At 41.9% G+C, this 14,730-nt stretch overlaps 1 protein-coding gene across 1 annotated transcript in view; it reads right to left on the reverse strand.

Annotated features, from left to right (window-relative positions):
• Positions 1-14,024, reverse strand: part of PARD6G (par-6 family cell polarity regulator gamma) — a 97,707-nt gene extending 83,683 nt beyond the window's left edge. The window contains exon 1 of the mRNA XM_006134004.3: positions 13,668-14,024. Within this exon, the coding sequence (XP_006134066.1) occupies positions 13,668-13,739 (72 nt within the window). The 5' untranslated portion in view covers positions 13,740-14,024. The remainder of the gene's footprint in view (positions 1-13,667) is intronic.
• Positions 14,025-14,730: the final 706 nt, after the last annotated feature.

Consider the following 14,730-nt stretch of genomic DNA (forward strand, 5'->3'; position numbering starts at 1 on the left):
GTCCTAAGACCCTTCTAAATGTCAGCCAGCCATTCGTCTATTTGCAATTACAAACAGCAAAAAGTACCCAAACTACACAGGAACTCTGGTTCATTTCCATAATACGGGAATGCCAAGAACAATAAAATAACCACCAAAGAGGAAAAGGCCAAGAGCTCTAAACATGTGTGTGCAGTTTATGGACAGAGCAATGAAAGCTGTGTTTGACTCACAGCTACTTTACCCAATCATAAGCTATTTCTCACTATAAGCACCATATGCTACAGAATTAACCTCCCCCCACCCAACACACACATATATTAGTTTAAAATGTCCAATTCAAACTTTTATGGGCGAGTGAAAAAAATGAAACCAAGTCTTTCCCTGCCTGACTTTTGCTAGCTGTAAGATTGGACAATTCTCTAGGATGAGACTTACAACCTCTTCAAAAACAACAAATGGTCTGGTAGCACTTTATAGACTAACAAAACATGTAGGCGGTATCATGAGCTTTCGTGGGCACAGCCCACTTCTTCAGATGATCGTAGTTCCATGATATCATCTACATGTTTTGTTAGTCTATAAAGTGCTACCAGACCATTTGTTGTTTTTTTAAGTTTATCCTGCACAGACTAACTCGGCTACCCCCTGAAACCTCTTCAAAGACCAACATTTAGCAATAAACATAAATTACATTAACCACCTACTTCTCAGGAAGCAGCATCTCAGATACAGAAAGAAAAACCACCTGTGCTTCAGTTAATGCTGCACAGACAACAAGCTATTGCTTAGTGTGATGGCCTAATTCTGTTCCATTGAAGTCAACAGGAGTTTTATTGTGGACTTCAGTAGGCGTCTGCTCCCATTGACCTTAATGGGAGCAGAATCTGGCCATCACCGAGCATTCTTGAAAGTCCCACTCTTGCGCATATATCAGAAATTAATCCTGAGTTCAGTTTTAAATCTGCGGAACTTCACTTTACCAACAGTAATGAACCAGCCCGTAGATTAGAGATGTTAAATTTAGTTGAATCAACTAGTCGATGGATTTTCCATTGGCTAGTTGAATAGTCGATAACCAGGGGAAAGGGTTATTTTTTTAAACTATGTTCCTTGCTATGAATTTGTAAAAGGCTGCTTCATTGCTAACGGTCACCTGCCATGCTAAGGTAGAACTAATTCTTTAGCTCAAGCAGTCCACTCGTAGCTTATACTTTGGGATGCAGCATGGATTAGTGCACAGCAGGGATGTTAAAATGCATTTACTTAATTAAATGTGTAACTGCTGAAAATTTCAGCAGTTAACATGGGGCATCAGGTGGCTCACCAGGAGCCAGCTTTTAAGCATCCACTGTATTTCTGTTGTGTGTATACAGTGTCTAGCACAACAGAGCTCTGATCCATGACTGACTTTTAGGCCCAATAATAATAATTAGCAATAGACTAAATGAAAGCCTTGAATTTTGCTAAATGAAAGCCTTGAATTTTGCTAACAGTTCTGTTTGTTGCATTAAAGGTGGATGGTAGGCCCTATTCACACTAAAGTTCAACTTAGCTTCTGTAACCAATTGACAAATATCATCTGAGTTGTGTTCTCATAGCAGCACCTCTGTCTCTCATGTGACTGAACTGAAATGAATGGAGATGCCTATCTCCTAAAACTAGAAGGAGCCTTGGATCATCCAGTCCAATCCCCTGCCTTCACAGCAGGACCAAGTACCATCCCTGACAGATTTTTTCCCCAGATCCCTAAATGGCCTTCTCAAGGATTGAACTCACAACCCTGGGTTAAGCAGGCCAATGCTCAAACCACTGAGCTATCCCTCCCACAGAAAACACTGAAACAAACAGGCGCACTGGGCTTAACAGCTGTGCCCTACTACTTCAGCACGGAACAGAGCAGCCTAGAGACACATACAACCTGGTGCAAGAAGCAATACCTCCAGAAATCCTGCTACACAGACAGCTCACACATGCATGGGTAGTCTTTTGTCACACCAATGCTGAAAACAAAAAGCCAGCGCACCAAACTAACCACAGGAAGACTACCAAAGTACCTTAGGCCACAAGCAGGAGCAACACAGGTGACATTTACTAACAAGAGATGGAACAACACAGTGTGGGGATTAGGAATATTAACGGGGTAGAGGAGGAGATTGGCTAATTGTGTAGTCACAGCATCCTGGGCTAGCCACAGGCAGAGGCTACTCCAGCAGCAGCCCCTGTATGCAGCCAGCCGCAGTGTGCAGGGAGGGGGAGGAGCAGGCAGCACCCATGGAAAGAGTGCTATGGGAACTGGCTTTTCAGTCAGCTCCCCCCAGCACCTGTTCTCTCTTTGCTGCCTCTGATATAGAGGCAGCAAGAGGAAGGGAAGCAAGTAGTCAAGTACCCGACTACTTGTTACAGCCCTAGTGTGGGTAGAAGCAATCTTTACAGCCAGCCATGCCAGTGGGGAAATGTGTCTTCTCAGCACAGCTAACCCAGGTCTGAACACTGGAATTAGCTTAGCCCAGGCATGAAGGTTGCCACTGCAAAACCCTTCCCTTGATGCTGTGTCATTAGTTCTGCACTCTTGTAGGTGAATCTGGGTGCATAGTCCACGGTTCTTTGCGCTGAGACATTCTAGGATTCTTTCCCAATCAATTGAGGGAACTTGTCTGTTCTTAGGAGAGAGGGGAATTGTGGGAAGGCACTGGAAGAGTCTGCAACTTCACTGCTAACTGTGTGGGAACTGACCCAACCCAAAGTGAAGCTTGGATTGTAATCCATTCCAGTCCCCCAACTCTCTCAGCTAGCTCAACTTAAAGCATCTTCAAACCTGGACAAGAGGTTTTTCTATGTGAATGGTAGGGAGATTTGTGCTAAAACCCAGGCAAGATCCTGAGTTAAGCTGGCCATGAAAACACACCTTAACTGATTACAAATTCAATTAAACCCTCTCTTATACTGCACCACAGCCTTCCCTTTTTAATTCAATGTTTATAGCGCAAACAACTGCCAGTCATTTGAGGCTCACATCTGACCAAACCTGACTGGTAATTGAGAACAACTGTGCAGGGTGGAAACAGGAGAGATGCCCTCAGGCAGGATGGCTGTGGGATTTAAGTGCCACACCTGCCTTCCCTTGAGTCTGTGAGTGAGTCTGAAAAAATTATACTGGAATCAGGTTTAACCCTATATTGCATTCAGTCAGTGGTAGGGAGCACAATTCCATGTATGCTTGAGCACTTGAGTGGCCACCCAGGAGAGATTCATATGCTGCGCAGCTGATTAGATGAGTGCCCACAACCAGCATTATGTGCTTCTACCAATGGTGCACAACTGCACATCTCCGTGCATATAACAATTTATTCCACACAAATAAAAAAAAAGACACAGAACATTAGCAGGGAGCATGGAAGGTCCTTTTTGTCCTTAATTCCTAGGGCAGAATTTACATTGTGTTTTTTTAACCACAGGTTAGACAGACAGAAAGGGCAAGTCTGTAAAAGAGGAATTACAAGGACCACTGAGTGTTAACTGTGTGCAGGAAACAAATTATTTTGGGGTGGGGGCCTATGCTGAAGGAGAGCCCTGTGTAGCTTGAAAGCTTGTCTGTCACCAAAAGAAGTTGACTCAATAGAAAATATAACCTTACCACCTTGTCTGTCTAGTACCCTGGCTACACCACCACTGAAGTCACTGTCAGACAAATTGTCCACCAGTTTCAGTAGCAGCTTTAACTGAAGATTACAGAAATTCAATTCTGTTTAAGCTGTAAGCAAGTTCTCAGTATTAGTTTTCAGGAGCCTTCTTAAAGGGTCCCTCTGCTGAGTGTCCTCAATAAAGAGGTTTGTGACAGTGATGCACGAGGGAGTCATGTACAAAAGGTTACCAGATTGGGCCCTAGATAGATCCTAGTAGGTTTAGACTTCTAGACCAGTGGTTCTCAAACTTTCCAGACTGTTGTTCTGCACTCAGAAGACCCAATTTGTCTTGCATCCCCTTCCCCAATTTTTGCCTCACTTAAACTACTTGCTTACAAAAATCAGACAACACACAGAAGTGCCACAGTGAACTGAAAAATTGCTTCCTTACTCATTATTATAAAATAAATCACAACCCCCCCCCCCCCCCACTGAGAAAACTCAGATCTAATATAAAGATCAGGATAAACAAGTTATTGTGTATATGAGATTGCAGTTTGTACTGATTTTGCTAGTGCTCTTTTTGTAACCTGTTGTACAACCCGGCAAATACCTATATGAGTGGACATACCCCCTGGATGTACCCAAGGGTACCTATACCTCAGATTGAGAACCACTGTTCTAGACAATAGTCATCTGGCAACATTTGCAGAAACTGTATTTAACATTGTAACCACATCAGAAACAGGCTGGCACATGGCCATCTTGCGACAACCAGATTTTCAGTATGTAATTTCCAGGGCAGTCAGGACCCTGTTTAGACAAACTGTTTACAATAGGACAGGCACTCCATCACGCATCCTGGGACAGGGCCACCCAGAGCAGATTGCCTCATGTGCATTACTTGCAGGCACTGGCTCCCAAGTGCTCCCAGAGAATAGTGTTACAGAGCCCAGGGGTTTCTGTGGTGTAATAAATGCTGCTGCACGGACAATTCATCTGTGCATGATGTAGCCAGCTTCCAGGTAGGGATGTAAAATCCCTTTTAATCAGTTAACTGCTTAAATGTAATCCTGTGGGCAGGGGGCTGCTCCAGCCAGGCTGGGCCACCATGGGCAGAGGGGGCTGCTCCAGCCAGGCCGGGCCCACCACACTGTGCGGAGGGTCGGCCCAGCTGGGCTGGAGTGTCCCCAGCTTACAGTGGGGTGGGGCCAACTGGGCTGGAACAGCACACTGCCTACCACTAGTTACAGGAGCCAATCATGACCAATTACAATAATCACTGTATTCTGTGCTGTCCCAACCCCCAGCCACAGATCTTGTACAGGTGAGGAAGGTGGAATCTTAACAATTCTTTCAGAGTAGGAAGGGTTTGACAGCTTGAATGCCTCAGTTTTCCACATAGTGCCTTGTGGGTAAATTAATGGGAAGGTGGAAAGAGAAAAGATACAATTTCTTCTCTCTCCTATCATGGTCAAGTAAATCTGTCAAACATAGGTCTCATGGAGGGAAAGACATGTCACACGTGTATTTATCATTTGTTAAGCAGAATCTTTTGTCCATTGACATTCTCCATTTAGTTCAACTATCCCTAGACTGTGCCAAGAATACCAAACCTAACAACAGACTGGTTAATGCAGACATTTCACATGTGTGACTACTTAAAGGAGCCTTCCCAGGATCAGAATGAATGCTTACAACAAAACAATGAAGACATTACCCTATTTGTTTGGCACAGAGATGCTGTATAATACACAACAAGGGAATACCTGTTCTGAAGTGCTCACGTTTCCCCCCCCCCCCCTTCTTTCGGGGAAGAGGGAGAGAGAACAAGCCGACTGAACCAATTACATAACTTCTCTTTCAGCTCACATGAAAGATGAATCTTTACATGCCAAGTTCTTTTTTTGACTTGGCAACCGGATTTTGTGGAAATCCATAATTAAAATACAGCTAGTCCAGAATGACTGAAGTCAATCTTGCTTTGGCATCTTGTCTTAAGATGGCAGCAAGACATTGTGGTTTTCTCCAAGTCTGTACTACATTTGATTTGGATTCTGTTTTGAAGTTCAGAACAAGAAGTTTATTTAAACGCAGTTTTATCACACTATTTGAGACAGTTTTTTTTTTATTTGACTCGTTACCAGAGATCCAATCCAACTTCAGGAAGAATTTGGAAACGGCATGAAATCTGTGGCAACATCCTGGAGATTTAAAGCATCACGTCTTCTGTAGTGTACCTGAATATTGATTTTAAAATGGAAATCTTGGTCTTTATAAGAAGAGGATTTACAAGGACCTCTCAACTGCAGAAGGACATTATAATCTAGTGTAGGCTGAGCACCCACAGGAAAAGAATAAACTGAAAAAACAACAAATAGTCTGGTAGCACTTTATAGACTTAACAAAACATGCAGATAGACTAACTCGGCTACCCCCTAAAGCTTCAGAAAAAGAATAGTGGGTGCTCAGCAACCACCAGCCATAGCTATTTAATGCCACCCTCGATGAGCTAATCAGGGACACTGCCAAACAGCTGATCAATAGCTCAGGGAGAGTTTTGGGAAGGGCAGAGAGCCGGTTGGACCTCAGAGAGGGGTGGAGCACACCTTTCCCCATGGGAAAACTAGAAGTCAGTGCCTATTTAATCCATAATAAGGGTACAACCAATCAGGCTACTGAGAATTGACTTCAGAATGTCACAAGGGAGCAAGGTCAGTCCTCTTAAGTTTTTTACTCCTTGTAAAGGTGACTGGTAAAAGCAAATTTATTTTTAGTGCAATGTTACAGATTATAAGATCATACATCTATAATTGTAAAAAGTGTATTTAATTGTAAAATGCTTACCTGGGCACATATTTCATTTCCTAAGCTCTTTGTACAGGAGCAATGTTGATTTTTGGGGGGATAAGCGCCTTTTTTTGTAATTGAGCATCTGTTGCACAGGCACTCGTCCCCTTAATAAGCAACAATGTTAGGAGGACAAACCACAAGCTGAGTATTTCTCCACCCTAGCAATTGTTTTTAATAGGGCACAATTGCTGGAGGATGATTTCTTACATGTCAGAGATCCAAAACATGCTCTTTAATCCACAATGTCCATTGTGCATGAGAAGAGCACTGTATCTAAAGAACTGTGCTCAGTATCAGGATTGACTGTATCATGAGCTTTTTTTTTTGGCACAAGACATCAGAATGCCAATATTAGAAGCATATTAATAAGCTAATTACTATGTTTGATAGAACACTGAGTAACTGAATACTGAATTTGGATTAAATGGAATAGCAGATGTAACAAACAAAACTATTTAAGTGTTAGGATTGCCTGTAGTAATATTATCATTAACCTGTAACTATACATCATGTAAGGTCATCATCTGCACAGTACTGCAATCAGGTGAAGAGGGCAGAGGGTGTTATCGCATCCCAAGCCATAATGAAAAGAATAATCTCATTTTCTGATAAGAGGATTTAAGCATCTTCTGAAGATGTTTTTCTTTCACAGTCAATTAAAAAAATATGTATCAATCGATCTATATCCATTCTAAGACGACTGAAGATCCTTCTCCAATTACTTTTCTGCTTGTACCTTTAGTCGTGAGGAAGTAAGGTAAGGCTATGAGGAAATAAGGTAACACTATAGCTCCATTACAACTCAAATAGATATGAATTATGTTGTGTAGGAGTGTGAATTAGCTGCCCCCTGAATGATGTAACTGATGTCGACTAAGTGATAGTGTAGACTCTACTATGTCAAGGGAGAGCTACTCACTGGTAGACTATGTCAAGTGAGGAAATGCCACTCATTGGGGGTGGATTAATTAAGCTGACAATAGAGTGACTATACTAGAGAGTTCGCAGTGGTGGAGCTGGCATCAGTGAAGCTGTAAGCTTTCTAGTATACCATAGCCTTGGTGTGTGAATAGGATACACACCTCTGCCTCTCTTCAAAAGAATGTGACAAAAGACAAACTTGAACGTCTTATAAATCTTAAATAGAACCTTCAAGAGTGACAACTGAGTCAAGTATCTTCTTCTAGGTATCTATAAGGACTTAAAAAAAACCACAAAAACAAAACACCTTACAATATTCCAGAATATTCAGCTGATTGGAGAAGAAAGCAATACTTGTGTTCTCAATACAAATCCTTCCACTTAGCTCTGCATTTGAAAAATCATAAACATTATTTTAAGAAAATTCTAATTTTTCCTTTTCTCAGTTAAAAAAACAATTTTAAGAAATCTCTAGTTTTCACTCTTCAGGTGGTAATAATGAATGAGTATCTCATGAAGGATGTACTGAATGTTCTCAAAAAGTTTGTTTTGTTTCTAGATCATAGTAATGCACGGGGTTTCACAGAAGAATAAGATAATAGGTCTAATTCTTGGGGTATTTTAAACCCTGAATGGAGAGGAAATGCAGTAAGAATAAGGTTTATGTTTACCAGCAACTTGGAGTTTTTAAAGCTTAGGTAAGAGGTACGGGGGAATGGGGGGGGGGGGGGGGGGGAGGAGAAGGAGAAGGAGGAGGAGGAGGAGGGGAAGAGAGTCCTTTTAAAATTGTTTCCAGAAGCCAGTAATCTGAGACAAGAGTCTTCAAAGGGAAACATACACTCTGCTTACCACCAACTTGACAGAGTGGATACAGAATACTAGACGCAAGAGAAGACAATAGTTATGATCTAGCAAGATTGCTTCTGATTATGACTTTGAAATCCCTGCCTAACTCTGGATCTCAAAAGTTTATCTTGAGATACAGATGTATTATCTGTCTCAATAGTCATGGGGTATTTTGATTTTTAGTCTAGAGAAAGCCATAGAAAAGCAAAAAGGGTCAAAATGTAATCATATTTCAACATCTAACTGTGGGAAGGTATTAACAGGCTCCTCAACTGGTTTTCCTTCCCCCAGTATCTCATCCTGCAACAGGATATAAAGTCCTTGTTAGTTTAAGGGGCGGTGGAGGAGAATAAGGAAGAGAGGCAAAATTAAAGATTTCAGTGATCAACTTCATCTGAGGATGCAAGCATATAAAAAGCAATTTATTTGTTGTTTTGCCTTATTTAGTCTTTGAGAAGAGATCAGATCACCACATTATGGAAAGCTACTTCCCCTAGGAAATCATTTCTGACTTGTTATAGAAGTACTTCACAGCAAACACAAAGTCATTCATTTTGTAAAGGGCTTTTAGTAGAGAATTAATTGCTTTAAATATTACCAGTGGAGAGGTAAAACATAGGATATTTAAGGAATCAAATAGCAATTGCTGAAAAATCCTATAGGGTCAAATTCTTGGATGGTGTAAGTCAGCATAGCTCTACTGAAGTGAAAGGAGCTAAGATGAGTTACACCAGCTGAAAATCTGACCTCTTACATTTCCCAAGAAGCTTAGATGTTGCCAACATTGGGGGGGGGGGGGGAAACACATGGGTCTACTTTTTTATATCACTCATTTCTGGTTTTGATAAGGCAGGAATAGTATCTAAGAATCTGATCAGAGGCCAGGTCCGCAATAGGATACAATGTCAATCTAAGGTATGCAACTCCAGCTACGTGAATAGCATAGCTGGAGTCAACGTATCTAAGTTTGAGTTATTGAAGTCTTCATCTCCACCACAGGGGCGGGAGGTGTCAATGGGAGAAACTCTCCTGTCAACTCCCCTTACTCTTCTCACTCTAGTGAAGGGCTAGAGTTGACAAGAGCACAATCAGCAGTCAATTTAGTGGTTCTTCACAAGTCCTGCTAAATCAACCCCAGGGAATCAATCCCCTCAGCACCAATCTTCTGGTAAGCATAGACAAGGCCTTAGTCTCAGGGAATATACATAAGATTGTGAAGTGGGACTAAAGATTGTTCCCACAGAGGGCAATCATCAAAAATGCACGTTGCTCAATACTACTTTATACATACAGCATCTTTGTACTAATGATCACAAAGTGGTTAAAATAAGACATGGAAAACAGAGATTAAGGGTTCAGTCCAACCCTCATTAAAGTCAATAGAAAGATTCTCATTCATTGTAGTGAGAAAAGGGTTGAGCATGCTACATAAGACTCAAGAATACGCAGCAAGTCAGTGCAAGCATCTGGAACCCACTCAACTCTGCTGTCACAGGAGTCTTGCCTCCTTTTCTGCCGCCTTCCGTGCCAAGTTTAATGCCAGATTCAGGTTTAGATGAGTCTTAACTAGTCTGCAGCAATTCTGCCCTTAGTTTTCATTGGGAGTAAATCTGAATCACGAAGGATGCAATATACTATGTTGCTGGCTGTTCATGTAAACAGATGATTATCTGTTTCAGGGTAAGAGGAGATGGCTCTAGAAGAAGCATAATTCAAGTTGTCAGGGGTCCCATGGCAATTTTTTGGAGCTCTTATAAATCTTGTTCAGTAAAGTGAAAGAAAGTGGTTGCAAGAACTTCCATAAAGGCACTTACTTCTCCTGGTGGCAGATTTTGGAAAGGTGGGCATCTCTTTTAATGGAGAAGAGAAGCAAAATGGGGAGGTGAGGTGGACTCCTGGATCCAAAGCCAATTACACACTGGTTCAAGATACTGTACTGCACCCATCTGACTCTCTCTGACAGGCCAGAGCATTAAAAGATAGCTGAGACAACATGAATTCTCATAGTCAACTTTCTAGTTCTCAGGCAGGTTTTGACAGGCTTTACTCTTACAACATAAAGGTAACTAGATTCCAAGTATTTAAAAGGCTGGCTCTGCACAGCTGCCAGGGGCAGTTGCATTGACTAGACTATAGCTAAGTTGTCTTTTTTAGCCATAAGAACCCATCCAAACCAAAATGGAAAATAGTTGGTATTTTCAGGCAGGTCAAAGGAACAGTCATACCAGGACAAACCAACCTGGCTTGGTATTCCATCTCCAACAACTGTGGATCATAGATGATTCACTGAAAGATAGAAAAGTCTGCAAACATGTAATACACCTCACCTGGTATGCACAATATATTGGGAAAGAGTTTCTTCCTGACCCTCAGTGATCAACTTACCCCCTGAGGTATGAGAGTTAACTACCTCATTCTAATATACCTAACAGCTTTGTAAAGAATATAAAAGGAACCTGTTATTTCAACAGTGACCTCACTACAGCAACTAATCACAATAACTTGCTACATAATTAACACTCAGTGTTACTACAAACAATGGATAATAGGCTAATACAACATTAACTTTGACAACTGAAACATACAAAAGTTAGGGAAATCAAGAATTAATGTTTCTATTAGAATATTAACACAGGTGCATTGCATGTGTGGTGTTCTGGGTCACTTATGGATGTGTACGTACATTGGGGTTGGGTGTGGGTTTTTTCCCTAAGTTTTCCTGACATTTAAAGATTTACCTTAAGAATGAAGTAATGTGGTTTTCTGCATTTCATTTCCTTGGCTTAAATACTATGTCTGACATCAGTTGAGACACATCCCCCTCCCCCATCCCCAATACTAAAGCTCTTCCAGAAAACTGTTCCTCCCACACAAATGTTCTCACTATATCTGCCCCCCTCTCTGGAAATCTACAGTCATGAAATCACACAGGTAAGTGTGAGGTGGCCTGGTTGGATAAAACTGGAGGGATTCTTCAAATGAGAAGGAGGTTGTCAGGTGCTCACCAGCTGTGAGTTATTTTTTTTAAATCAGCCACAGAAAATAAACATAGAAAACTGGTTTACTGAATATTGCATCAGAGTATTAACTTAAACCCATCTAACATCTGCAGATTGGATAACAAGTAAAAGTTTTGGTTTGAAAATGCAGGTCAAGTGCACTGAATAAATGACTGGTAATTAAACATTCAGGCAGGATCTGGAGGGTTTCTTGAGGTAGGCTGGGTGGGCACAGAACTTCTGAATGCATTATGCTTTCAGAGCAAAAACAACTTGAAACAGACTACCAGCGTAGAGAAATAGACAACAGTTTTCCAAGCTTGTTGCTGACACGGTTTGGATTCTACCATACAAACTGGAGGGTAGAAAATAAAGTGTTCTAAACTTGCATGTGAGATGTCACTTCCAAATACCCCAGAAATTAAGGCAGATTTTCAGCTCAACCCAGCCCTAACCATTCTCAAGGGCAGCAGTGTGTGCTGTCCCAACTGAACCAAGCTGTACCATTAACAACTGTGGTAGGTGGAGGCACCAGGACACAGACAGTTTAAGATGGTAGTAAACCTGGTATCAGAGTTTTCAGTTAACCTGGAATGGTGCATGAAGTTTTACAAAGCTCTAATTTTATTCCTTGTTTTTTTTCCAGACTTGCGTAAGTGACTAGTCATTGAGGACTAACTAGATACATCGTATGAATTTTTAAAACCAGACTAAGTTTTAAAATATATATAAAATTGTTCAATATTTAAGTACTAGACATTTTCCATTCATTAGTGGCTAGATTTTGATCAAGTTTTGAAAAGAAACAAACTCACCTCTTCTTGCTGAGACTAAATAATGGACATTTCAACCAGAAAGGGTTGTTTGACAAAAATACAGACACTTGAAAACAAGATTTTAAAAGTTGGCTATTCAGCTCAAACCTAGATACAGCTGCTTTGCAATGTTCCAATTTAGCATACTATGGACTCCTAATTTACAATTCATTTTCTAACCATAATAATTTGTATAGAATCAATATATCTGTAAGTGTTTTACAAGGATGCGTACATATCCCCATTTTACAGATGATGAAATGAAGACACACAGCCATTGAGACTTTTAAAAACAGTCACATAGCATGTTAGTGAGAAAACTGGGAATAGAACCCAGGTGTCTTACTCCCAGTACTGTGGCCATGTTTCAGTGGATTTTTTTGGCCCTGTTGATTTACTATCACATGGGAACCGGAAGCATTTGGAATTCTGTCTCACTTCTCTCAGTATATACTTAAGATGCACATAATTTATGTTTCATTACAAGCACACACCCTATTAATGGTCAGGCAAGGCAGGCAGGCTAGCTCAAGTTCAATATTCCACAGGGGACTCTTCAGAAAGACACCAAGCTAATCCAAGAAGGTGTTACAGATCAGCATGCCCTTGCCCAGGTTCTCATCTTTGTGAAAGAAGGCTCACCAGACAAAAAATCCTTTTAGCAGGAATCTTAGGAGCTGAGCTTTCTTCCCAGAGAGAAAAAAAAAATCACTAGATAATCAGATGATCACAAAAACCCAAACAAGTTTAAACAGATGTGCAACAAACATTACAGCACTGACAGGCTGAGATCTGTAGAGGAGCCTGAAAACTTGAGACCAAAGGCTATTTAAGTCACTAAGAGGTGGGACTGAATTCAGAGTTAATTCAAGGGGGGGAGGGGCGAGAAGATTTTCTTTTCGCAACTTTTACCAAATTCCACAGTAAAAACTTTGCGAAAAGGTCTATAAAGCGAGACAATGGATCTTTTTCTTTAAAAAAAAACCCCTGCCAAACACTGGGCTTTCTTGAGTCAAACTGAAGCAACTGATTAAGTTTCAACCGAATCGGTATTAAAGCTACAGCATCACCCCCACCTCCCTGTCCCTACGGCATTAAGCCGAAACTGACTGAACTAACGGGCTTTCACCCCGTTTAAAAATCTCGGCTTTTGTGTAAACAGCCCATCACAGCTGGGGGGAGGGGTGCAGTTACTGACTCGCACCGAGCCAGAAACGTGCGACCCAATCCAAAATAAAGAGTTCACGCTGGCTGCAAAACTTGCCCGGCGAAGTTCCCCTCATGTAAGTGCTCTAGTTCATACAGCAGCTTGTCTGGAGATCCCTTCCTCTTTGTGGACGCAGGGATGATAGGGGTGGATTTCCCTACATTTCCAGCTCAATCCAGGAGGAAAAAAAATATGAGGGCTAGAGAGTTTGAGCCATGTGATCGTAGCTACATACCGAAAGCAGATCAGCCTTTTGAAAACGTGCAACCAGGAACAACGTCTATCCTTTGCTACAACTTGGAGAATATTTTCAATCGCAAAGGGGGGAGGGGGATAAGTGGAGGACTTCCATTCATTTATAAGAAAACCCGGGGGAGGAAAGCACCGAGATGGTTCCGATGTCCTGCCGCAATCTCCTTACCTTACTCTTCACTTCCACCGCGCTACAATCGAAATACCGCAGAGTCTGAGATTTATTAAAACTCCGATTCATCTTCTCGGTCCCGTTTATCCCCCCCTTCGTCCTCCTTTTCGCCCTTGCTCAACAAGGGCTGCAGGATCCGCTGACTCCCACTGTGGGAAAGTTTTCCCCCCCACCGGCTGCGTGTTGTTGCCGCTGCTCCGGCCCTGGAATGTATCTTTCTTTGGAACGCTCAGCCGCCGGAGGTTCTTTTACTTTGTCCCAACGCTCGAATCAGAGCGCCCGCCCAGCTCGCTCTCCGGGCTTCTGTTTGTAACAATCGCTCCAGCAGAGCTCGCAGCAGCGCGCCCGTGACTCAATGGGAGGAGGTGGCACGTACTAGACCCCGCCTCCGACAGAACCTCCCCCTTCCAGCCTCGTCTCTTTCAGTTCCCGAGGAGAAAGGCTCCTACCGAGCTCCAGAGTTGTGCGCTTTCTGGCCTGTGATTTGTTGCAGAAATCCCTAGTTGGGCTTAGGGAAGTCGCTCGCAAGAGGGGGATCTGCGGACAGGGGAGTCAGTGCAGTAGAGGAGCATGCAAACCAAAAGCCGGGGGCGAGGGACAGATTAGCTCTTCTTCTCCCTCTCGCAAATTTGGAGACATTTGGATGTAAACCTATGTCTGTGCAATGTTTTTACAAGTGATAAAGCAAACTACTAACAGGCACAATTACCATGAAAATTTAGCAGCCCCGGCTAGTACATTAACTAGTTATAATATAGGGTTATAATAATAGTGCCAAGCCTAAGGTTTTGATCCTGCAAATATTTATGCATATGTTTTGCATTAGTACCATTACTATTACTACTGATGGTGAAATTCAATAAAACTACTCACATTAGTACAAGTTAAGCGCATGTGTAAAGTGTTTGCAAGATTGGAGAACAGTGTGAGCCCTGCCCTTGTGCAGCTACTCAGGAAAAATTAAAATGTGGTGCAGCTGATTAGTTGAACAGCCACAGCTAGATTGTTTGTTTCTACTAGTAGTGTGCATTCATACATAACATTTATTCTGCACATGGAT

Source organism: Pelodiscus sinensis, chromosome 2 (assembly GCF_049634645.1).
Source record: "Pelodiscus sinensis isolate JC-2024 chromosome 2, ASM4963464v1, whole genome shotgun sequence".
In the NCBI taxonomy this organism is placed as follows: Eukaryota; Metazoa; Chordata; order Testudines; family Trionychidae; genus Pelodiscus; species Pelodiscus sinensis.